Here is a 27129-nt window from a genome sequence, read left to right on the forward strand (position 1 = left end):
CCCCCTCCGCTTGTACCACTAGTTACTAACCACTCTGTATATTACGTTTCTAAAATTTCCATGATTATCATCGTTAATCACTTTTATCACTTCGTCTGAGAATGTACACGAGAAGTATTCAATATTAGTAGAAGTACTTCGAAAAGTAGCAAGACTATCCTTTTGTATGATAACAAACAAAATCCAAAACAAAATAGATAAGTAGATACATAGATATGTAAAAGGTTAAACAAGAAATTGAAGTTCCAGTACTTTTTCACGCAAACGTACGAACTTCTCTTTTATTTCCGATTAATTAGCCCTATTTGTTTCGCGCACAAACACATGTACTTTACCATAATCGAGGATTCTTTCACCATTTACAGCACGTAACAGAAACGAACTGGATACGAGAGAGGCGCCGTCTATTTCGAGACGGAGCAACGAGAACGAACTATTCAAACGGTCGTGTTTAGGCAAGATCTTGATTTAAGGGTGTTTCGTGTCTCGTTGAGACGCGTCGGGCCGAGCAGCTGTTAGTTGAAATTACGATCGTTTCGCGTTCGTCCAAGGGTGGGAGTCGAACACGCAGCTCTCGGCCAAAGCGACGCTGGCGTCGGGAAATTTGCGCCGACATCGCGGCGCTCCTTTGTCGCCGTCTGATGCTGACGCGCCCGTTCAATTTCGACGTCAACGAAGGTGTGAAACTCGTCTCTAAACAGCGACACGTCGAGCAAAGCGTCCAGACCCTCCAGCATTCTCTCTTTCTCTACGAAACGTTTCATGTTACTGTGTTCGTTCCGTTAATTGTCACAGATTTTATTTAACGTTTATCGTACGTTCCGCGACTTGATTTACGCGATTTTTAATATACCAGACGACGAAGATACACGTTGTTTTAAATATTGCACGACTCTCTTTAAAACTTCGCGTTTTTTTTCAAGAATTCATTGGTTTGAGTTTAACGGAGAAGAGGCTTCCTTTCAAGGTTTCAAAGATACAACTTTTTAAGTTATGTGCTATTACATGAAAATCTCTGAATTCGATTTTTATGTTCCGAAACATCACTGAGAATGCAATGCTATTTCAAGTTTCGTGTAATTTGTTGAAAAATCCCAAAATTTTGAAGAATTTATCGGCTTCAGTTTGTCGGATACCCTTGAAGTTTTCACAATCAAAGTTCTGTTGCATAATTTACTATTATAAGAAGACTCCTTGACCTGATTTTTGTCTTTCGAATCAATATCGAAAGTTAAAAATTCTTTATACCACTACCAGTAGACAGGAACAACAATAACTGAAAGAATTTTTCTGTTTCTAACATCAAAGTGGATCTGCCAACTAGAAGAATTTTTTCCATCCGTAAGAGACCGAATCAAACGAACTCGAAGGGAGATATCGAACGAATGCGTTCACAATCGCGAAGAAGCCGGCGAAACTCACGACTTAAATGGGATAATTCGTAAAGTGAAAATATCGTTCGGATTGTGGCTTCTCGTACGGAGATTTAATAGACTTTCGACGCGAAATATGATCGCTTTGCATACGCGAGAGCCCGAAGCAAGGGTGTCCTTTGCAGAGCGGCTGCCACTTACTGCAAAGCGACTCACCCTAAAGACGACAACGGCTCTTTGGTGTCGAAATACGTGCGAAGCATTCGTGCCTCTAAATTCGAACGCCTCAGGTTAACACCAACCTCTCTCGCTTCCACCATCATCCCCTTCTCTCTTCATCGTCTCGACGCGTGCAAACGCTCGGCTCGCGTATTCCTTCAAAACGCGTTACCCATAAATCTTAATGAACATCGAGGATTTACGAATCATTTATACACGTTGCTGGAAACTCTCGGAAGATTAATTGAACTCGTGAAATGAAATGTCGAGATACGAGTCGGCAGATTTGTGGCGTGGGAAAGATTCAGTTTGTTTGATCAAATAGTTCGAGCAATTTGATAGTTTCTCGAGTGATTTAGGACACTAAAATGGACATAATTTTAACGGTGATTTGTATAGGAAGAAACGCTGAAGTTCTTTGACCATCAAGCTAATTTTGGTTGAAAGTATTCCTTGGCCATAGTATGATTTTTAATCAGTTGTAATCAACACGATTTGTAATCAAGTGTAAACAATTTGTAATCAGTTAATATCGAAAATTATCAGATAATATTGAAAAATTAATCGAAGAAATAATATTACACAATGAGAGTATTGCAGAGATCGATTGCGTGAAATTAAGAAATGGTATATATTGTACATATTCAAAGTGTTTTAAGGATTTTCGTTTAGGTTAGAAACCGCGTTCAGATGGTCTAACAGATTCAGTTATCACATGTCTGACTCAGTAGTCGAGGAACTTGACCGTGTCAGCATTATTCTACTGGTAAAGTGAACAAGTGTTAAAAAGTCACGTTATTTTGCGTATTTATTTTATCAGTAACGTTTATAAAACGACCTAGTTCGTCATCATTATGTCAGAATAGGGATGAGATTAATAAATTGTAAATTAAATGATTAACATATGAGCCCTTCGGAAGCCAATTCGATCAATTCTACTTTCTATTGCTATCATGTAAGTACATAACGAATATTCAATTCTCAAAAAACCAAGGACTTTCATAAATTCATTCATCGGAGGATAACATAAATAATGGCAAATTATAAGGCGAATTTAAAGAACACTTTTCAAAAGGTTTTCTTACATATCATCACTTTCTTATATTCTTTAATTTATAGAATCGATCAATGTGGCTATTAAGCGATTCATATGTCGAACTAAATTTTTTGCTAAATATTACTATTACTGCTATTTATACTTCCTCTATATTTGTTATTTTTCTTTAAAAGCACGAATACACCAATAACCTATCATTATTAGAGCTATGAAAACTCAAGTGAAACGACCATAAACGGAATTTCTAACGGTACGATCGTTTCCTCGAGTATCATTTGATCATACGTCCGAGACATGTTGCAACGGCCATCTGCCTGATTTACGTTTAAATAAACTGGACGTTATTTTCTGAGCGCCCAATAGAAAACGGCGTACGTATCGTCGTTGAACATGTTCGGTTCTCGATGAATTATTAGTCAATATCGTCAGATGCAAAACCGTAAAATCAAAGCGGCGTTCACGTCGCCGACACGCGTTTTTAATTTCCGCGTGCAAATGCTGGTGAGCGGCTTTAAAGGCGAACCCCAAACTGGTGAGGAAAGCCACCGCCGCCCTCTGCAAAGCTCGTCTCACTCCTACGGCGTGCGGCTAATGAAAATCGAACGATCAAGAGCTGGAAAAGGCGATTCCCATTCGAGCTATTTTCCCTTTGAGTCGCGCGCAGAGCGTCAGAAATCGAAAAAATCTCGTCAAACGCGTTTAACGCAGGCTTCCTATCGTTGGATAAAGTATTCCGTATGGGTAACTTATTGGAGAAAATATTGCGCTTTAATTTGGTTTCAGTAATGTGACTTTGGGTTATCGAAATCAATTCAGAACTCAGACGAAAGCGGTTTAAGGGAGATTTATCGGATGTAGGGTGGAAATGGATTATTTTTTGAAGAGTTACAGGGATTGGAGTTCTCTCGAATAAAGAATTGCTTCATATTTGAATTCTAGTATGGACAATCGAATATCTATTTCTACATCTTTCTTCTTATCTTTCAGTAAGAACGTAATATCGAGATGTTCCATCGAAAGATTTAAATATCGAAGCTTTAAACTTACACGTTTTTGGATAAGCGCGACATTTTGTTTATATCAAAGAATACTCTATTTTGAAAACTTTAAGTAACAACTTCTCATATTTAAAAATGCTCGAGAATCATACACTTATACACTTGTCGGACAACGAAAGTGAATTTTGCTTATTTAAAAAGGATTAAATATTTATTATGGAAGTTCTTAGTACTTCAGCCCATTTCATATGTAAATTCCCTACATCTTTACATTTGATTTTAAGCATGTAAAAATCCAACTAGTATAAACCACTAAATTTAAAGGAAGAAAAGAGAAAACGCTATATACCTTCCACGTATCATCTTTTCAATAGTCACAAATCCACTTTTTCCCATCGTCGCCATCGTAGCGGACTGAAAGAGGTCACGTGTTACTTGCACAACTTTTACCAAGCTTCATCAACGTGGATTACTTTTCTCTCGAATGGAAACCCGGTCGTTTCTCGTAATACAGTTACAGGTCGACGCAGAGTATCGCGGCGAATAAAACACACCGGGACAAACGGTAACGAATCGTCGTTATAAATATCGTTTCGCCAAGTAGGATGAACGCTTAGTCCTGGCCGACCGGGCATCGCCAGTTTGTTTCGCGTTTCCCTCTGGTATCCGGGATCTAAGAAATATTCTGCTGCCGTAGCGGTAAATTATAGCAACGTGTCAACTGGTGATAATAAATCGCCGTGCGCACGTTAAAACGGCCGCTCGACGAACGTTAAAACGCACCGGCTGTAGAATCTGCGATCGCGATCGGTATTCCGTATACGTATGTTCCTTTGATACCATAATCGCCGTAATTACTACCCGTTTTCTTGGCCCACTGTTCTTGCCTCGACAACGATCGATCCGCGTAAAATTCTGATTGCGTGTCGGTATCGCAATTTTACAGGCTGTTGTAATTACTCGGTCGTTAATTGGTCGAAATTATTTGATAGCTGCTGGAGATTGTCGAGGTCGATGGGGTTCGTTGGAACAAGGAATGGGAATGTAGAGAGTGGTGGCTAGAATCTTTGGTGTGGCTTGTGGAGAAGAGGATGGCCTTGAATAATGAAAATCTTTGATCAGGTAGATATTATACCGGCTGGAAGTGATCCAGACGCTATGATCGATTTATAGTAATAGGACGCGAGTCCTAGCGGAGTGTAATTAGAGGTAAAATTATTTATTCGAACTTTAGCCACGAAATATATTTACTGCTACATAGATACATTTGCCATATTAATGCTTGGATCAATATCGGACATTTTTCTATCTGCTGACATTTTGTACAATCTGCTTGTAATTGAAGAATTGAAGAATTTGGAGATTAAGTGCTTGTCAAACAACGAAATAGTTCTATGATCTTGATAATTGCAGACGTCAGTCGAAAATTAATTTAATTTGCCAATTCATCTCTCAGTTTGTAATTGAATTACATGAAGACAAATAGTATCTGAGTATCTTTGAGCAGTAAATTACATACATAGAACAAGTAGCAATAACATTTATTTTTATTTGTATTATCTTGAAATTTGAAGATTAAAATTTAAAGTAGAACGTAATTTTCAATTTGTCAATTCAAATCTTTTGATATTTAAAAATTGTTTTAATGATGAAAAGTTCTGTGATGAGAAGGGTAGGTACGTTATAACGAGCAAACTTCCTGTAACCTCGTTACAATTCAGCCGATCATCCAGCATGTTAACATTAATTACCAGTAACGCGAATCGAACTCGATTATTACGATCACGGTATCGTTATATTGTGCAAATGGGATGATGGTCGCGGCGAATTGCCTCACAGCCATCGATGTGCAATGCCAGCGGTCGCTTTCTATAGAACAATGCGACATCACGGCTATTATTTGTAGCGAACCGGAAGAGCAAGTTGACTCGCGTCCCATTAATATTAATCAGTGCTTCGCTCACGTTGATAACTATCTTCCTTATCTTCCTTATTTTCCTTTTTAAACCATATGAAATATCTTTGTTAAGAAAATAAATAAATAGAAAAATAAGAATAAAAATAATGTTTTATTCGTCAAAAATTTGCTAGTTTGTAGCGGACAAGTAATCGTAAATTTTCCTTTGTAAATTCGATTTTCGACTAACAAGTTGATTAAACACGAAGATGAAGGGAATTGGTAGAAATTATCGAGTAGGTGCTCGCGTTGAGTAATAATTAAAATAACAGACGTTCACTCGGTCTATGCTGAACGTCTGTTCCAAATTTACTCGAAATGCACCAAGTTAGTCAACGCGTACCTAAAATATACACGTGCTCCACATGCACGAACACGCCCAACTCGTTTGCATGTAAACTATTTGCAAGAGCGAGTATCGCCTGGCATTCACGTCGACCGAAATGCAACACGTGCTTGCTCTGGTCGGCCCGCTTGAAGAACATTCGGATCGCATCAGAATGTAACTAAACGTCTGCTCAAATTTAACATATTTGACCAAATGGAATTTGGTAAACATGGAAATCTTCATTTCTGCTAAATTAAAGTACATTTAAATAATTTCATTTAACATACTTTGCAAATTTTAATATCTTCGATAAACGAACATAGAGAGATTCATGGTTGGAGGATGGTGACATTTCGTATACTTTGAATATGCAATTCTTCCATAAAATACTTCACTAAAAATAAAAAAAGAAATAAAGAACTTTTTAATAACTCATATCTTAGTCATATCTCAGGTCTTTAACGCAGTATCCTATGAAATTATTTTTCCTAGCCTTTCTTCTCAAAACAAATTTCTCTTACATTTCTTTCAATTCTTTTTCCAATTACTTTCTTTCCCCAAAAGAATACTTTCTTTTCCCAAATTAGATCTAGTGCATTGTTCTTCAATATCTACCCAATCTAAAAATTTCCCTCTGCTATCTCTTCTTCTCCAAAAATATTCTCTTTGTATTTCAATTCCCTCGTAATATATACATATACTTTCTTCTTCCACGTTAAATCTACTTTAAATAAGATAATACTAAACAAAATAAATAATCCTGCAAATATTTAACTCAATGCCATAATGTATTACACGATGAAATTCCATGAACTCCAGAAACAACTCAAAGTCTCTCGATTCACCCTCGCCATTACCAACTAACCAATACCCAGCGAATCAAAGACAGGATTAGCTGATTAGCCAATTTAACGAAGATCACGAACGCGAATAGTCCGTATTCGTACCGGCTCGATAGGTCCAGCATCGAAATCCTCTTTGCCGTTTTCGAACGCGGCTCCTAACTTTGATCCTGATTAGCGTGGGCTGCCCCCATCGTAACGAGAGCACGCTTTTAGGGCTATCGAAAATCTGGCAAAAAGGGGGGCCCATCGTTGCTACGCGTGTTGCTCCACGTTATGTACGCGGAAGAAGGCTCTCAGATGTTCTCACGTCCAGCTGAGCTTTTCGGGCCGATAATTAGGTGGTGAAAAAGCCAGGGAACAGGGGGGATGAGACAAATCAGGTGGAAAACAATGTACTTCAAAGGCCTGTGTACCTCGTTACGCTACTGTTCGAACGCTTTCTTTCCTTGATACACGGCCAAAATAACCAAGAACGACCGTTTTGCGTTCGTGTACAAAGGTGAAAGAAAATTGAGGGCCGTTAACCTTGTGCAAGGAAACAGGAAATGTCTTTTTGATCAGCCGGTTTTCTTAGCTGGAGGTTTAAGGATGTGGTGAATTTCAGAATTGCGAGAGAGTAGTGTGTTTTACGGAGAATGGAAAATTCAATCGACGATTCAAAACGATCTAATAATTTAAGATTTATTTTGATTTTGGGGATTATCGAAATACTTGCTGGTTTGATTAAATTTTACGAATGAGTATACTAAACCCTAAATCTGATATTTTTTGACATTCGAAGTATCATTTTATCATTTAATAGCTATGTTAATCCAAAAGTTATTATCAAATGGAATAACATTAACGCTTGTGTTATATGAAATTTCAGTCTAGTACATATTTTTTATTTTACATATTCATTAAATTAAACGTAAAGAGCGCAGTTAAGTGCTATATTATTATTCGATATTGACTGGAAAGTAGAAAAATGATCGTTCCTAAAGGATGCAAGTAACGTTGCTATGGCAACAATAATATTAAACTGAATTGTTATAGAACGATAATACTAAACAGATATATCGTACAATAATTGAAATCTCATCTATAATAAAATTCTTTCTATAGTCTTTTAAATATTTCCGTATAAACATTTGCTCGTCCAGACACCTTAATCCTTTCTCATCCTATACCGAACGACCAACATCAAAAGCCAATCTTCACTCCTTCTTCGTGTCTCGTAAAAGATTTCTCAAGATCATCTAGCTTCTTAACTTGATTAATTTTCGATATTGCCAACAAGGTCGAGATTCACGTCGGAGAATGCTAGAACGGAAAAGTGACAACGAGTTAAGCTCGTGCAGCGTATTAAGTTCCGCGGATATCTCGAGGGCTTCCGCGAGTTTCGCATAGTGAGAACACGGCCAGGCTGGTGCAAAATTATGCAGGAAATACATATGTACAAGGCACTCTTGTATATTGGCCGTCGAGGTAGAAAACGCGGCCCACCCTGCGCCTTGTAAATACGCCTGCAAATACGGCTAGAATTATCGTTGTCGTCCTCGTCGTCTGCAGACTTTGAAACTGTTGATGCGTTAATGCAAATGCAGCGCCGTTTCCGGTCTAGCGTTTGTCAGAAGATCGTACACGCCTTCTGAGAGCGACGGAATTAAAGCGCAATTTTTAACTTTTTTTAAGCTTAAATTTTTAATCGGATGAGATTGCAGAATTTAATATATTCGTTGCTACTGATGAAAGTTTTGCGTCGATTTAATTGTTTTGGTAATGTTGCAGATGCAACTGCTGCAATTTATGTGTGCGTTTCGATAAAATGGCTTAAGAAGATAAACGAAATATCGGGTAGTGTGCTGGAACGAACGTTATTACATAAAACGGAAACATTTTTGAAGAAAGAACGGAAGACCTTCAAAGGCTTCGGTGAATATGTTAATTGGTAAAGAATGATCGTGAACAAATAAATAACTGAAAATTTATAGATCATAAAATTACAGGATTAATCTCGGAGACTTCATAATTTTGAACGTTTCATTATGCTTCTGCAAAGCTTCTCAATAAACCAAAAATCGGCTGGTCGTAAAACGATCATAAAACGGTCATAAAACGATGTTCGGCCGATTTTAGACACGAAGAGGAGAGGTATGCGAAGCTGAAAGGGGACAACGGAACCTGAAGTGCCATTCCCGACGAGCTCCTTCGATTTTCTGTTAAAAGTCCCGGTAGAATCGTCTTCGAGGGCCGTTACAGGGCCGAGAGTCAGCGGGATGCAAAGGGGGTCAACGAACGAATCGTTCATGCATGATTTTTCCACGAGTGCTCTCCATTACCCGGTGAACGCTTGGAATTCGTCTACCAGCGCATAAATCTCCATCTGCTTAAAAGCATCGGCCACGCACAAAGAGAGGCAAGTCGTTGTCGGTGGATCATCATCTTCGATCGTTTTGCGAACAATAATTTCCGGTATGTTCGCATAGTAATTCTTTTTTCTTCATAGCAATTGTCTGTGTATCTGTTTGATCATATATTTAGGATCCAAAGTTTTATCATTTTTGTAGAAAATTCCTATTAACTTTGATTTATCAGATAAGAAGAGATAAATTGACCCTCCAAAACAGTATAACATTAGATTAAACAACAATTTTCTTTCTAATTTAATTAATATACAATTTAACTTTTTCGACGAGGATTCTTCTTTTAACTGTAATATAATAATGCGAACTATAACACGCTCATGCTTGAAAAAAATAGGTTAATCATAATTCTTAAAACGGGATATGTAGTAGCATTTATAACGAGATCCCATATCTCAGTATGTCTCAGTGGTGAAAGAAACGTTATAAAACAATCCAATAATTATTCTAAAAGTTATCTCGTGATATATTGTACCGTCAGCCTCACGAGGTTGAGAAAAGTTAGCGAAATATTCACCAGAAAATAAAATATTAGAAATGTGAATGTACGGCTAGCAAAAAGCAATTATGCATTGGGAATTCCACGACTTCGGAAATAGAGAAAAGGCGGCAGAATAGTACCGATAAAAAGAGGAATAGAAATCCGTTTCACGCGATTCGACGGCGGCTTCCTTTCACCACCGAGGGACTCTATTACCGCGCTCTGCAAACAGACGTTCTTGGGGACGTAATAAAGTTAGAGAGAAGCAGCCAGCGGTGAGGCAAGGGGAAACGCAGTGGTAGGTGGACGAGGCTAAGGTGGAACCGCAAAAGTTCAAATTGATTTTGCAAAACCACGGTCCGCTTTATGTAAATTCCAGCGGCGGGACACTTCTCGACTGGAGGGTGTTTTCATGGTCCTTGGCTCCGTAGTCGTCGCTGAATTATGACCGTGATTTCCGGCGAGATGGACCTTCCGGTCTGGCAGAAGTCCAGTGCTTCGAGAAAGTACGCGGATAAATCAAAAGCGTTTTTCGTGGTGCACCAAGGCGTTAGTTTATTGCCATGTAAATCATCCGCGTACAGCAAGAGACACGTCGATCGAGGAAATAGTACGCGCGACCGTTCGTCATCGTCTCTTCTCTGTGACGAGATGAATGTCACGACTTCTCGATACCGATGGTGACACGTTTCTGAGAGAACAGCTTGTGATTTACTGTATCTTGGCGCTCCTTTTTTGCTGTGTAAGATTTTAGAGTGGATAACAGCGAGTAGATGTTTACGTTGATGAGTATCGATCAGTTTCGACACTTTTACGATGGATAATTCAAGGATGGAAAGATTCAAATTTCAATTTGACAAATTGTTTAAATTATCGCTGGAGTTAGTAGTTTCTCTTCGTTAAAGCACAATCGAAGCTTCTTTCATTTTACAAAAGAGTTTTAACAAATTTGCTAAGATTCGAGCAATCACCAATTACGTTTTGCTTTCACTATTATTTATAGTCCTGATAACTTGAATTTTAATCGTCGTGTGCTATATGAAAAATTAAACTTCTTGATGCAATTGAGACTATATTTATTTCAGTCTGTGAGGACTGCAATAAAATTTACGATTTTAATGTCGTTTAATTATTATTTGAACGCTATTAATGATAAAATTAAAGATAAAATAAAGAATATTATAATCTACTGTTTTCAGAAGATTTATTCATTTATATTTCGTCTGATACTTTCCAGAAACGTCGCATACTTTCTTTGTCTTTGCAAGAATTCCAACTCACTCCATAGGTGGTCTTCTATGTTCGCGGCGTGTAGCGAGGAATCTTACATAGACACGTTCAGGCTCTGTGTTATATTGCATTTTATTACCCCACCGTATACTTGCCAGAAGTAATAGTACGAAATTTATAGGCACCAGCCTTATAACGTCTCTTTCCATGCTCTAACCTATATCGACACGTTGTTATCTTCACTTACTACATCCCGGCAGGATTTCATTTCGGTTATTTATGAAACTGACTCCACGTTATTTCGTTAAAATGTATCACACGCTCCTATCCTATAAAATGTATGTGATCATTTTGTTACTCTTATGTCTCTTTTTGTCTGTCCTCTTTAGCTATATCTTCTATTCCAGTTTCAATAAGTTAGAACAATTATCTTAATTATTATTTTAAATATCGAAATTTGTTCAATTTCCTTAACATCCTCGCACATAGAATAACTCAGCTCGAAAATTAAAGAATATCTAATGCAATATCAATTTTTCATATTTATTTTATAATTCTATAACATTCGCGCTATTTTAATTTAAAAGGAAAGAAACATGTCCATGTATCGCTAGCTGCTTAAGTTTTATTTTACAAAACTACTTCGACCAACCTGCTACGATTATTAATTGTCGAGTAACATTAATCAAACTTTGCTATCTATTTAGATATATACTGTCGGTCGAAACTTTGCAATCACTACTAGCATCCCATCAAATTCAACGATTCAAGGAAAATTTTAGCTTAGAAATCTATTTTTTCAAAAAAAAAAAATTTTTTTTAGTAAAGAATCTACTGCAGCAAAGAATTTCGAATTAATGAGACTATTATCAGAAGATTTATTACGAGTTCTAAACTTTTGACCGATAGTATATAGCGTGGTATGTGTACACATAATCCTTCATTAATATTTCTGTCACACTATAATAAAACGTCAACGTTCGTCTGCTGGGTACCACAGCGTGAAACCATAATCTCTCGAACGGTACGAGCAATTTCTTCTAGCGAAAGCAATTCAGGGGCAGTGAACATCGAAGAAGTTGGCGCGTATTTGTTTGGCGAAACGGAGAAATCTGTATGATGCAGACGACCATAGTCGAGTCGGCTATAAACGTTGGCTTCGCGTAGAATATATCAACCCTTTCCAGACAATGTTTCGCTTTATAAGGAAGTTGTGGGGAACCTACGAAGAGTCCCACAGGGGATTCAATCCTCGAGGAGAACGCCGCCGAAATTGGGAAGAAAAATGGAAAATGGGAGAAGCCGGGAACGAGAGCGGGGAAAAAAGAAAATAGAGGAAGGTCAGGCAAAGAGGAATGGAGGAGAACCAGCCGGAGCATACGGAAGAACGCGTCCGATGACGTAAAGTATGGTTAACGGTGGAATGCCGAGTACACAACGGAAATGAAGAATTATTGCGGAAAGGAGTGCTTAAAAAATTTATTCGTTGAAGAATATGATTTATATGGCATTCCATCGGAGAAAATCTAGGAATTTTAGAGACATAATTTAACTCGAATGTTAAGCTCTTTGACTCAGCTTCGAAATCGAGGAAATAGAGAAGTTTGTTTGATGAATTGAATTATATAAAACATACAAAGAATTTTCTGTGAATATAATAACTCGTCGATCAATTTTATATAAAACGCAGTCAAGTATCTTTTTTTTTAATCATTTTCGATTTATGAAGCTAAGAATCGCGAAGAAGCCATCGTTTCTATTTTCCTATTGAAGATTCAAAGTACTTGGCAATTTTGTGTTTTGTATAAATCGATGAATGTATTCGGTTCCTTCTGCCAATTATTATTTAATCATCAAATGTTGGACACGAAAAAATATACTCATAACTTTATACGTAATAAATTACACATTCCTAATATCGAATTATACGTAGGAATTTAGTAATGTTGAAAGTGTTCTAATTTTATGTTTTTATGAAAAAGAGAAAAATGCTAAAGTAGTTTCGAAATGACAAGGTATTTCGACAAGAATTGATTCGGTCGAATGATGAGACTTGCAGGGGGAACACGTTCGTCTGAGCAGGGAAGACAGTCGAAATAACAAGAAAAGAATCGGGGAACAAAGAGACGACAACGGAAAAAGAACGATTGATGAAAGTAGCTTTCTTGAATTTGGCATCTGCGTTTTATTGCGCCACGCAACCCTATAGAAACGTCGAATACACCACCGGGAAACAAAACGTTGGTCGCTTTTGTTCACCTTGGCGAGCAAATCAACTTCCATAAAATAAGTCCAATTTCGTATTCTTATAAAAACTCTATTTTGTAATGACACTACTACAATTTCTGAAGAGCAGCTTTGTTCCTTCGAATAAAAACGTCTCTGTTCGTCGCTGAATTCATTTGCAAGGAAGTAGAAAATGCACGACCGTGTGTCCAAAAATTCACGAAACAATTGATTCAGTAATCCCAGAAATGTTAGAGAAATTTTGTAAATAGTCACTGACAAATTCTGATGACTCTTTAACGATACAACGTTATTTTAAACGTTAACGTTACATTAGAATTCTCTTTGTTATTACCAAATCATAATAGCTCATCTCTTATTCTGTTGGTACCACATCCACTTTTAATCATTCGCTTGTGCTCATTTACGTTTCATAGTACCAACACATTGATATTTTTCACGGCACAGAGGCATGTTTTAGGCATTCGATGCACGATTAATCCTATTTTATCCAATTTTATTTTATTTGCATTTGATGTCAAAAGGCTTTTACTGGAAAATAAATAAATAAATAAAATGAAAGCACCCACGAGCCTAAAAATCAACAAAAGGAGTCGTTGCTAAGTTTATGATGCCCTAGGGAAAGAACGCATATAATAGACTCTTCATCGTTCTTGCCACAAAACCCTACGGGATAGAATACGAGTATCGAGTCCCTTCTTCACGGACTTTCTTTTTGCAAAGAAGTTGCGACGACCGGGTTTCCAAAGCGTTCCTAGGGGAATCGATCTCGCGGAAGGACGAAATTCTCGAGCAGAAAGGATACAAACGGAAGAAGGCGCAGATGTAGAGATTAGAGAACGATGGAAAGCGTGGAGGAGCAAAAAATCTTCTACCCCTCGATACGCTTCTTCTCCGCGGAGATATTTTAATTTTACGCCCCTTCTAAGCGACAACGTATCGAATTCCATTTGCCAATCTTCTCGGTTTCTCACTGTCATATTTCAAGACGAAGAAACCATCGAACGACCAAGTTTGTCCAAGTTTCGAATTATTATCGAGGTGATTATGTCTTTTATTTCGTCCGTAGCTAATTAGCGGATACTTCAGAGAGCGGATCGTTCGCTCTTGGAAAACTTGGATCGGATTTTTATCTAGAAACTTCGCTCGAGTTGCATTGTTCCGCCAGGAACAAAGGACTTTACAGGGATTTCACATTTTTTTTTGTTTTTTCTGAGAGAAAATTGAGTTGCTGAATAATTTATGAAACGCCTGATATTCGGTTCTATAAATAATCTCGTGTTTTAAAGTTGACAATCTCAGGAAATTTGGTTTTGTGATTCTTTTTTCGTTTCCACATATTAATTCGTCGCATATATATTTTTTTTAGTGGTAGATGAAAAGTATATAAATAATAAAAAGATCTTCAATTTTTATTACAGGTTTCTTTAATTTTATAACATAATCTCTCTTAAATTTCGTTACGAACTTATCGAACGACTGAATACTTTATCAATATCTCTCTTATTATATCCTTTTTCAACTCCGTTCCTAAAATATACACCCTATACAGTTAAGTCGACGCGGACAGAAAGTCAGTCGAAACGGGTGCGCCATTAACTAAATCAACATTTACTTATCCTATTTTTGCCGCGGAAAATTGAGACCACATCCTTAGCGAGTGCTTGTCGAAGATTGTTTTGTACATATGGGAAACCGATACGTGCAACATATTCTACTTAAACCTCGTCCCATCCAAAAACGTTGGAAACCAATCAACCCTGCTGCAGTCTTCAAACAAGAAGACTTTTACTATTTCTATTGAGATATATGTAATTTTGTGTGCTACACTGGATTAGCCGCGAACTAGTGATACACATATACGAGTATGTGTGTGTGCATGAGTATGTGCGTGCGCAGCGTTTCATAAAACAGAAGAATGCAACTGTTCCGTACGCATGGTGGTAAAAAAATTGGTGAGACAAAAAGAATGCTACAAATCTCTTATATCTACCTATCTACGATTATCTTGTAAATCGCATATTAAAACGCATAAACTATATTAATACCATTTTTATATGTAATGTGAATGTTCCCATACATTTATTTCGGCAACTAAGATCCACAATTCTCAACAATTTCATTCAAATATTTACTAAGAAGTTTAAGTTTAAGAAGAATAATGATCACGTCGCTTCTCCCTCAAACTTAGGGAACCTGTTGACGAAAGAAAAATACGATTAGGTGAAAAACGGGATCTGGAAAAACACAGCAGGATAAAGAAACAAACCTATCGACAAAAGTCAGATATCAGTACTATCGCTTTTATTTTTATTAGTATAGATATATAAAGAGCTTCTTGCAAAAATCTTGCCTAGGAGCAATCCATCACTCTACTATTATTAATCGTTCAGAAGATTCGAGTTAACAAATCAAATCAAGTATTGCTACAAACAAATATTTAAAAAGTTCTAATGAATACCTAACGATCTCGTCAAGGGTGCAAAAACAGCCATGGCAGTGCTATTAACGATTAATCGTTTAAAAGCTGTTGCCTCGACGCAACCTTAACGAACGCTTTAATCAATCTAACGTAAATGAATTACGCTTCTCCGCGTTTCTTAAGAGCTCGCGTCGTTTCTTATTCACGACAACGGGAGTCCGCAACCCTCTTAAGTCATTGGCGTCGAGAAGCATTTGAAAAGACCCTAATCTCTTCTCTTCCTTCCATCGCATCGTCGCCAGTATTTTCATCGTAATAAATCGAACGCAGCTACGCGACGCGATTTACCGGCCATCCATCGCGTTCATGTGTTCGCCTATCCATCAGTGATTACCACGCAAATATATTCGGCGCAATAAAAGATCTCCGGTTCGATTTATAGCAGCGAAAGTGGCGCTTTATTGGCGCTATCGATCTCGCCGATCCCGGAGATTCCCTGCACGACTGTTCTGCACCGTTGATACCCGTCGAAATAAGAGGGATTCGATGTAGCAGGTGTCGCGGGTAAACTGACAACGATGAAATATAGCGCGCGCGAGTTTAATGTATGAATAACTGTAGATAATTTATCTTTTTATTTCGATTTTATTTTTTCTTCCTCATCTTTCTTCCTTTTGTATAGCGCTGGTGGTGTTGATGGCGATACGTTATCGCCTTATTTGCTGGTTCGCGCGCGTATCACGCGAACTGGCTATTTATATTTCGCGTTGATGCATCGGCGGGTGTGCTAACATTGAGATTTTTCGGATTTACGTTGCTGGAAATTGGACATCGTTGTATGGTAAATAGGATGTTTGTACTTGACTGCTATTTATATTTCCTTTTTATGGTGTTGCAGCTTTTTGTGTAAAGAAATCGAAGGAGTTGTTGCAATAAGGAGACACTCTTTGCATACTTTCCAGTAATTCGAACAAACTAGCGAAAACCAATTTAGAATCAATCGAAATCAAATTATTTTTTGAACTGGATATACGTAGCTGAAGAAACAGAGCCTAAATACATATTTGTTTCATCCATTAAATTTCATGAAATAATAAATACTCTACTTTGAATATTTTACATATATTCTTATATGATATATATGCCACGGATCTCTGCACTCTTAAATTTCCCCAAAATATAAACTTTTCCATAAACATCCGCAGTCTGTAATACTGAAACGTAACAATAAAATACCCTAAACAATCGTACCAATCTATCGACCCTATCCTGACCGGGAAAATCGAATAGAATCTCGAGAAACTTACTTTATCCAACGACAATCTCATCCAACCGACTCAAAGGACATATCCATTACTCGACACCCCATAAAAAGCCGTAAACTTCCAGGAAACCAGGGTAAACTACCCCAACTTGTCTTCCACTTTTCGCATCGAACAGAAAATATTTGTCGTTTCTCAGATCCTGAAATCTTCTCACGAAATAATTGACTCTGGTGGCGGACGAGTTAGACGTTGCTTGGCGAAAGGGCTCGAGGGGTGCACCTTTAAGATCGAAGTCTGGGCGGCAGAGAATGAAGAACAATAGGGGAAGGATGAACGGCGAGAGTATGGGAGGGAGTGAGCGGTTTAGAGCAAGGGGATTCGAGCTTGTGTCATGGGTTCTCTCGGGCTTCTTGGTGGAAGGCCTAGCGAGAGATAGAAGGGTGAAGCGACTCGAAGGGAGGCTAATAGAAATGAAGAGGCCGCCTGTCGTCAAGGCATAAAGCCGTAAACTGTACAGGTGCCATCGTTCTCTCGCTGCTTTCGCAATTTCAAAATATCGAACGGGGAACAAACCGACAGATCCATAGAGTCTTTGGGAATTTTGTTTAAAAAGGTAACTGATCCTGCTGTTCTGCTTAGTACCGTTTTACATTCCTACATTTTCCGATATCTTCTTTCGAAATTTGAATTCACGAACAGTGTGAAATATGCAAAGATTTCAACAATATTTTATACAATATTAATAAAGATTCAACAATATTTTAACAATATATATCGAGGTGAGAATTTTTATCCCGTACTATGCAGACCATAGGAGAACAGCGGGATTAAATATTCGATGAAACATAGCTTCGTGGCTAACATATTAATGGGAAGTATATATTCTTGTTTCGTTCGATATCGGAAATTTCCAGTTCTTGAATAAACATTCAATAGAATTTGTCGGAATTTATCTAAAAATTCAAGTGAAAAGCTGTCTGTAAAAGTAAGTAAATTTCAAATTTTCTGAAGAGCTTCGAAATTGTCGATAAAAATGGAAATTCTGGAAGGAACGTTTGGTATTCGAAATAATACTCTTGAATTGGCATCGAATCGACGGGAAGAGGGTAGTTCACCCTCGAACGGATAAGAAATACGTTTCACGAATTTTCGGTATCTATCATTTGTTTACGAATTCCATCCAAAACTTTACTAGGTTATATTTCTTTACTTAAAATTTCATCTAAAAATATCGTGTTTTAAATAAATAAAAGCCAGATCCACCGCAGCTATACATTATTTAAAGCCTCACGACGTTTTTCGCTTGGAATTCCTTCAAATCGAAACCTCCAACTTCCTCAAATTCCTCTTCTTGTCTCAAAATTTCAGCGAAGAAGACGACGTTTCAAGCATCTCGAGAAGAGGAGGAAAGTTTCAACGGATTTCTTCCCGACTCGATCTCTTTTTGTTCGCGGTTCTGGTGCAAAAATGGGTGAGACTTAAAAGATTTAGTGCTTCCTTCGGTTCCGACACTTTCCTCCCTTTTCTGTCACTCGTGCGTCTCGCGGATCCTCCAGTTATGCAGATTTCGTGGAAATTCCCGCCGAAAATTGAAATTTCATCCACCGCGGGGAATACTCCCTTGAGATTACGTTCGCGTACGAAACAATCACAACTCATCCCTCTCAACCCTGTTTCATTATCGAAAAAAAGACGACTCTTTGTCTTTTGGGGGATACGAATACCTTTCGTGCTTTGATCTACTCACGTTAATGCACGCTCGAGACGTCAGGGAAGAATTTGTGATGCTGCAGTGGCAGGTACGTACCTGAAAGCAGAAAGAAGATATTGTTTTTTTTAAAGGATATAAACGAATAAAATGTGATATGAACTCAAGAGAATTTCATACTAATTTTTTTATAAGTAACTCGTTGAAATTTTAGATCTGACCTGAGACTAGTGCCTATGTTCGTCTAAGAGATTGTGAATGGCAAACTAAATTAAGATGTAAAAACAAGTTCATCGTATGAATTCCATAGAATCGAATAAAAGAAATTATATGTGGAGAAGTGAATAATAATAAGGTTGCGTAGATATTGTCGAGTTATGGTGATGGGTTAATCCCTGGAACCTGTTTCCCAAGCTACAATGTTAGAAATCAAACTCTAACACGAGAATATAACGTAAATTGATTGAAAAATATTGCAGATGGAATGTTATACGTTTGCGCAATGTCGTCTTTTAATGAGAGAAATTTGCGACAGAGTTCTCAACAGCTCTTCTAAGCTGTAAAAACGCATTGTGTAAAGTCTCACGATGTCGAAGACAAGGCAGGTCGTCGTCAATAATACACCCGATTTAATCAGAGGGCGCGTGTCGCCTCGACGAAAGTACGGCTCAATTTGGTGCCCAGATTGCCTCTGGCGATGACATCTACGAAATCCTTCGTCCCCTGCACCAGCAAGATCCTAGTTCGCGTATACGTTTAACGGAGATAAGTTCTGGTGAAAATGAGCCTTGAAGGCACGTGGTCCTCTCCCTTCGATGAAACGAAAGGAAAAAAACACAGAAGTAGACTTGCTCCAGTTACCCGAAAGGGTTAACCAAGTTTCGTTACGAGGGTTGAAGATACGGACGGTAACGGAGGAAAACAGGTTCCCATCCGTTTTGACGTAGGCCAGCCTCGTTGACCCTTTTGCTCGTCGACGTACTGCCTAATCGTCCTTAAAGACTCCTCAACGAATGATGAATCGCCGGTTTAACGAGGGTTCCTCTGTCAGTCGTAGATGTATCGGTTTACCGATCATTTCTTCGGCTCCTGCGGCAGTTTCTGTTCTGCAGTTACAGATTAAGTTTGGACAAATCGCGTGTCTTCGTTTCGTTAGTTTTCCCAATGTGTCTGTGGTTACTTGGTTCCATAAATGTCGCACGGGTTTTCATAGATCAGATTCTGCTTTTGGATAGAGTTTTCAGATTTCAATTCTCATCGACGATACTTACGCAATTCAGCTGAAATTTTTTCGACAAGATTTCGATCGGGAAACTGTGGGGACTATCGTTTATTCTTTACTTTCTTTTATAACTCTCGTATATTTTATATTTTATAACTATCTTATAACGTAAACAGTTCCTGACAATTATTTATCGTACATTTCGTGGGTCCTTATCTTGTATAAATGCAAAAGTCTAATCGATTGCCTGGTTTGCCTGACGATCCAGCCCGATTATTGCATTTTGTATGAGATCAACAATGTGTCAATATTTATGAATAGAGCTGTATATTGGCACATTCACTTGGCACGTTCACGTTCCACTCAGGAATGTGTATGGATCGAGGAAAAGGAAACCAGTTCATCAAACAATGGATCCGGATAAAAAAAGATTGTACCATTCCCTCTCAGATATTTCGATCAACCTACTTTCATCTTGACTATACGTAAAAAAATCGTGGACAGGGTATGTCAAACTATTTTTCATGTTCATCCGACCGGCTCTCGTTTGCTTTTCGTATTCACGAGACTCAAAAAGGTATTTCATGCGGATGTACCACCTAAAATTAACATCTGGAACATCCAAACAATGAGAGCTTCGGGGTATTCAGACAATAAGACACCTGTATCCGAGATCAGTCTTGCCGATGCCAACTCGAACTAGCTGCTCTATAGGATACGAAATCAATAGCGTTTAGCGTCATTACGTGTCCATTCAACTTTAATGAATGCAATTTGTATTTTAACGCACTCTCAAAGATCGTCGCAAGTCGACGTTTCCCGTGTATTTCCCTACGAAACCACGGCTGAATGTAACGCTTTTCAAAGTTTCGCCGATAAAGAACGTTCGCCTTTATAAAGTTACAAGCAAGTTTCAAGGCTTTCGTTTGAAACGCTACGTATATGGAACGTGGACTGCCACTCCGAAGCTTTAAGGTTATAAACTACCTACGATGATAAAATTCTTCTTGGGGTAGTTTGAGATTTACGAGCGGAGCATAATTGATCCTCGTTCCATGTTTCTCTGGTGTGCAGTGTCCTTGTGATTTGTTGCTTCTGCGACATTGGGTACAATAGGTTGTTGCAGGACTCTTCTTACGCGAATGCAGAGGAATCTCTGAAGAAACACGGATCGTTTAATAAAAAATAATTGTAAAATAACTGGTACTTCTCAGAAAACATAAATTCTAAAAAATATATCTGCAGTTACTTTCGTCCCTGAACTCGGACAAACTTCCCAAGAAAGAGATGTTAAATTTATATCAGTCTAAAATAATTGCCAATTAAACTGAGAAGTTTATTTATTATAATCGGATCTAACTAGCCACGAACCACGAAAAATCGATCCCTCCCATCAAATAATTAAATCCAGAGATTTAAAAATTTCCTGAGACGTCTTGGTGTATGGGGAAGCCAAAAGCAAAATTACAACAACGCTACAATTAATAAAATTACCTCAGAAAAATAAATCGTTACATATTTTTGCTAAAGCTTTTTTTTATTTATCCGCATTTATTTTACAATCGTCCTGACGAAATGTGCCAAACTCGATGAAACTTCCCAAGTAAGAAATCCTAAATTTATATCACCTTAAAGATATTATCGATTAAGTGAAAAATGAAACTATATAGTCTAATCTAACTAACCGCAAACCAAATGAAAATAAATCCTCTCGTGAAATATCCACAGACCTGGAAGCTTCCTGAGGCGTCTTGGTGAATGGCGAGAAACCAAGGATCGACCATGGAAGTCGAGCTCCTTGAGACTTTCTTTTCTTTTTGTTCACGGATGGCGGCCCCGCGGCTGTGATTGCATTCAGGAAGGAAGCCCGAACGACGATTATGAATCACCGATTCGTGTAATCGGTGCCTCGTGGGACTCCGTTAAGAGTCGTCGAGCCTGGAAAGAACCCTGGCCGTCGTCATCGTTCGCCGAACAACGTGGGAGGATACGGTACGGCGAATATCGCGATTCACCAAGGCGCAGAGCCCTTGGTTTCAGCCGCAGGAAATGGAAGATCAATATGTACTCTCCTACTTTGCAGTGTCTTGTTACGCGAAAGAGATCCACGGTTACTCGCGCGCGACGATTCCTTCCTCTTGCACGTGTTTACATGTAACAACGTGCACGTGTATTCAAATTAAACGCTGCTGATGAAGAAAGCATGCTTGTCGCATGCTTCGTTTCACGGTAGCAATGACTATTCTTGTATACGGACCCAGCCTGTGAAATTGTAGGGTGAAGAGACTAGGGGATGTCCATCGTGTAGTTGGGAAACTTTGATTGGTTACGCTAGGTATCCGTCAGTTGATATATGTATTGTTATTTTTAGAAACTGGAAATTGAGACCGTGGGACTTTGGAAATTTGAGAACGTGGGAATCGTGGAAGAAAGAACGGAATGATGTGAAAAGTGGGTCGGAAGTGGGTAAAAAAAATTGTTATACGTCGCAAGTAGCGCAAAGGTAAGCTAGAAGCAAGTAGAAAATTTCAAACGTACAAATATTCGATTCTCAAATTTCCAAATATTCAAATATTTAAATCTTGCAATTTCCGACCCCGCAAATTTGGATTTAATGTTCCAAGCTTCGATCTCACAAAGCCCATGAATATCCAAATTTCTGATCTCTTCAATTTTCTAACGGTCATATTTTTCCATCCCCCAAATGTTTGAATTTTCGACTTCTCAAATTTTCGAATCTCTAATTTCACGACGGCTTGATTTTTTGAATTGGTTCAAATCTTCGCTCTTCCAAATTTTCTAATTTTCACGGACTGACTATACTAATTTCAAATGTAATCTTCCTGAAATCTCTCCGAAACGTTTAGCCTTACCGAATCTTATTACATACAAGGAGAGTAGGACTATTTTACAATCCCTTGCACGAATACCGGCGAATACCAAGGTCTATTATACGCCGATAAAGAGATCGAAACGTATTCTCACCGTCTCCCGCTCTTTACTTTATGTAAATACCAACGCAATCTTTTGCAAATCAAGGAGGAAAAATATATTCCTGGTGAAATACGTTTCGAACGGTGGAGGTTCGAAGAGGTTTACCAGAAGAAGAATACAGCTTCCATTCTGCCCTGGCAAACGAACGATGTACACACTTTCCTCCCTCTACGCAGACAAAGAAAGATTCCCTGATCGATTGTTTCCACTTTTATGTTAAAGCAAACATCGAAATCTGCTTACTGCTTGTAACACAAAGTCTCGACGAATACTTTCGTTGAAGTATCCAAGAAATACAATTGTAATTATTCAACGTATTGATGTACTCTGATTATTTCTACCCTTCTAGTTCTTTAATTCAGAGTAGCTACACAAATGTTAGCAGTATTTATTATAGCATTTACATACTAATTAATTAGGTAGGAAGAAACGGGAATACGTGAAAAGTGGGACAGAAAATCATAGAAAATTTGTAAGCTGCGGACGGATAGAAACTTTCAAATTGTTAAAATTTCGGGCGTTGGAAATATTTAAATTTTCGAAATACAAATATTATATTTCGAATCGTTAGTAGTATTTTCATACGACTACAAAAATCTGATACTATGAAGGTTAAATACATATTGGAGGGCGAAAGAAAGTTTAAAGGCTGGGCAGTACAAAACGATTATAATTGACAAGAACAATTAAATTATGAATAGATATATTATAGAAGACTGTTGTCAACATATGATATGAACATAAAAATGTTTAGTACAACAAAGTTACCATTAATGTAGTGCAGTTATTATACATAAGTATGAATTTTAAGCTTCTTATTGTCTGCCACTGTGTATGGAAACTGATAAAAAGCTTTAATGGAAAATGGCGATATGTGTCGATGCTTCTTGTTGATGCTGCATTCTTCGCGCGAAATATACAAATTACATTGTCAAATGCAAGTACCGAACGATTCGGAATTATTCCAAGCACGAATGGAATGAACACGTGCAACTGTTCGTTGAATTCCTCGTGGAGAACACATCAGAAGTTCATGTTACATATTGCGCGGCTGTCGAGCGAGTTTGACCGCACCTTAAGGGTCACGGTCCGCGATGGAGGAGGCGAGTTAGAACTTCCGTAAGTAATAAAATATTCGACTGTCAGGTGTACAGCTACTCGCTCGACAAGCAGTTTACGAGCTGCACGTTTCGAGAATACTGTGAACCTCGGTTGTACTATTTCCATTTCTGTTATTGAAAGCACCGAAGAAACTGGCAGTTAAGTTAACCAGGTTCAGTGCTATTTGTAATAAAAGTAGAATAACACGAAAAAGGCTTCTAAATAAAAAATATGACCATGTTTAAGAAGGTGATCTAAAAGAGAAAAAATGATATCATGTTAAAGATAAAATATCCCAATAATATAGATTATTAATCATCAGTCACTGTACACTTTGATGTGGTCAACTTACGAACACATGAAATGGTATTTTGTCTGGTGAGGGATTAAAGACGCGAGTTTATCAGAAATGGATGATATTAAGATTACTATATCACAGTTAGTAATCCTCCTAAACAAATCTAATATCTAAAGAATCCTAAACAAACTCAATTTATCTCAACTGATCTCAATAATCTTCAGAATCGAAGAATCGACATTTGACTGTTCAAATCTTAAGCTATTCAATTACACAAAATCACAATAAGAATTCTATCTTCGATTCTAAACTACCAACAATTTCTTTGATCGTCCCTTTGCAACCTGACGAAGCCATCATTAATCATCTATCGAGTCTGAACCTAGCAAATCGCAATTCAATTAAATGCTACGAAACGTCAACAACAAATAAATCGACGTCACCGTAGCCTTCTCGCATATCGATTGACGAGCGAAAAAGAAGACATAGAAGAAGCAGAGGAATTCTCGCTGATGCGGTGGAAAAGATGATTTCTTCTTTAGAGAAGAAGAAGGGATGATTCAAGCACAGGGGAAAAGAACTTTGATTTCGTGACATCAGCTTCTTCTTGCGAGTAGGAGTATTTCATTTGGTTATATCACGAGGGGCCGTAGTAACCGCATTAGTCAAGCTGTCGTGCTTCGTTCGAGATCGCTTGTCAGTCGATCCTTTGACAGGGGCTGCTGGCCCGGACAATAATTTCATATCTCGGAAAGTGCCGGCCAATCTAGCGCGCATCGTTGCGCTTCGTCGCCTCCACTTGCTTTCTAGTCGATGAATATCGATATTCCACCCTTATTACTTTTCTTCGCGGTACCGGTCTTCCTGGCTCTGTCCCTTCGATCTACGATGCGCGATCGACGCACGATAGTTATTATAGATCGTTCAGACTGTGTAAAGTCACACGTATGAAAGTTCGAAGGATTCTTGAGAGTGGAAGTTTGGTTTTCATTTTCTTTGGATGACAGCGGTGATTTCCGATAATTGGCTGATAGAATGTTTGATGGATGATCCGGTCGTTGGTTTTGTGCAGCTTTTTATTCGAAGCTTTTTTGGTGTAAAATTTTGCTTGGAAATTCATACAGGAATTATTTACACATATACTTTAGATATCGATTTATTTAAAATATGTTTAGAGTTATTGAATTAAATATTTAACGCTTTTACATGCTTTCTAAGATTAAAAAATATCCTTACAGCTTCAACAGATTCAGAGTAAGATTGAGAAATAAATATTCGAAAGATTAAAATGTAAAGTATCGCAAATTATTTAAAATTGTTAGATGATATTGATATAAGAATTAAGCTGCATATTATTTAAATGTGGGTCTTATCTGATTTATGTAAAAGCTTCCATTTTGTTTGCCTTACGAAAATCCCTCTGTACGGGGGAAAAAATAAGCTTATTAAACTCTGTAGCATTAACGAAATTACGGACATTCGTTTGTTTGCAAATGTTTGCTTATCATATAAATTCCTTCACTCGTTACGCGATCGTAATCAGAAGCGTGACCAGCACTTTAGAAAATTATGACAAGCCATGCGGGCGAGGAACGTCAGAATTCGTCGGCGAGTACCAGAAAGCCTTTGTGCATCCTTCAAGCGAACTGACAGATGAACAACAAAGGGAAAAATACATAGGGAGAAAAGATAATTGTGAGGGGGTGAACGTAGCTGCGAGGCTGTCGTTTGACCCAACTAATTCATCAATGCGCGGCAAGCAAGGAAGCAGATGTTGCTCTAATAGAAACTACGAAAATGAAAACCCTCGAACGCGTTTTTGTTTCCGAAATCCCACGGAAAATGTATAATCAGTTTTTTCAAAGGAAATTTTTGTATATTATATTTCAAACATTCCAAAGACGCAAAGATTCAAAGATTAAAGAATTAAAATTTGCAAAGATTCAACGTTTCAAATATTCAAAGACTATTGAGATATGTATAATTTTGTGTGCCAGACTAGATTAGCCGCGTAGTAATGACACACGTATGTGAGTATGAGTGTACGGAAGTATGTGTGTGCACAGCGTCTCGAAAAACAGATAAATGCAACTGTTCCGTTAGTAGTGTGGTATAGAAGATGGTGAGACAAAGAGAGTGCTGAGACGCATGCAAATATATATCGACGAAAATCCTGTAAATTACATATTAAATAAATATGAAACTATTTGAATATCTTTTCTACATGTAATGTAAGTGTTCCTATACATTTATTTCGGCGATTAAGATCCATAATTCTCAACAAAAACTCCAAGATCCAAGGATCAAGGACAATCTTTAATTTCAGAAGACTCAAAGATTCTAAGCTTCCAGGATGCAAAGTTTCAAAGGTGTAAGTATTCGACAATTCGAAAGTTTAAGTGTACCATTATATATTAAACAATTCTGTATTCTATATAAATCTAAAATTCAAAAATCCGAAACTTGTAAAGTTCCACGATGCCAAGAATTAAGGATACAACTATTCGCGAAACTCTAGAAGTTAACAAATTCCACAATTAAAAATGTCAAAGAGCCAAAGATTCCAATTGAAGAACTTTGATCAAGGCGGATCCCCAAAATGCAAGTTTCGAATATTGAAAGTCGACTGCTCGGTAACACAATGAACGCACGAACAAACTCGGCTACGTGGTCGGTTGAAAAGCCACGAAAGCCCCTGGCTCGAAATATTCGACGGTACGATCGGATTCCCTGGCGTTCGTTCGGTCGCGATTCAATGGAGAAGTCGGATCACCGTCGCGATTTATCGTTGCGTACCAACCGTCAATCCGCTTGCGAGTCGAGAGTACGTATAATTGGAAGGGCCAGGGTTCGGGTGTTCGTCCTGGCTCGTGTTTAGCTACCTTTTGTGGGATCAAGGTATTTCCAGGACCGGCGCTGCTCCCGTTGCCATTGTTATCCTTCCGTGCGCGGGGTGGCTTTCATTGTGACTCGTGGCGG

The 27129-nt window shown here is 38.1% G+C and overlaps 1 protein-coding gene across 8 annotated transcripts in view; it reads right to left on the reverse strand.

The window, feature by feature from the left end:
* LOC100742188 overlaps positions 1–27129 on the reverse strand; it is a 399729-nt gene that overhangs the window by 104130 nt on the left and 268470 nt on the right. For 7 of the 8 annotated variants that reach the window (XR_002947023.2, XM_024368917.2, XM_024368915.2 and 4 more), the window contains exon 5: positions 18575–18634. The exons of the other annotated variant lie outside the window; for it this stretch is intronic. Coding sequence is in view for 6 of the 7 variants with exons in the window: in XM_024368917.2 (XP_024224685.1) it covers positions 18575–18634 (60 nt within the window). In the remaining variant the exon portion in view is untranslated. The remainder of the gene's footprint in view (positions 1–18574; positions 18635–27129) is intronic. 8 annotated transcript variants of the gene reach the window in all.

The sequence above is a fragment of the Bombus impatiens genome, unplaced genomic scaffold (genome assembly GCF_000188095.3).
Source record: "Bombus impatiens unplaced genomic scaffold, BIMP_2.2 scf_0487, whole genome shotgun sequence".
Classification (NCBI taxonomy): Eukaryota; Metazoa; Arthropoda; class Insecta; order Hymenoptera; family Apidae; genus Bombus; species Bombus impatiens.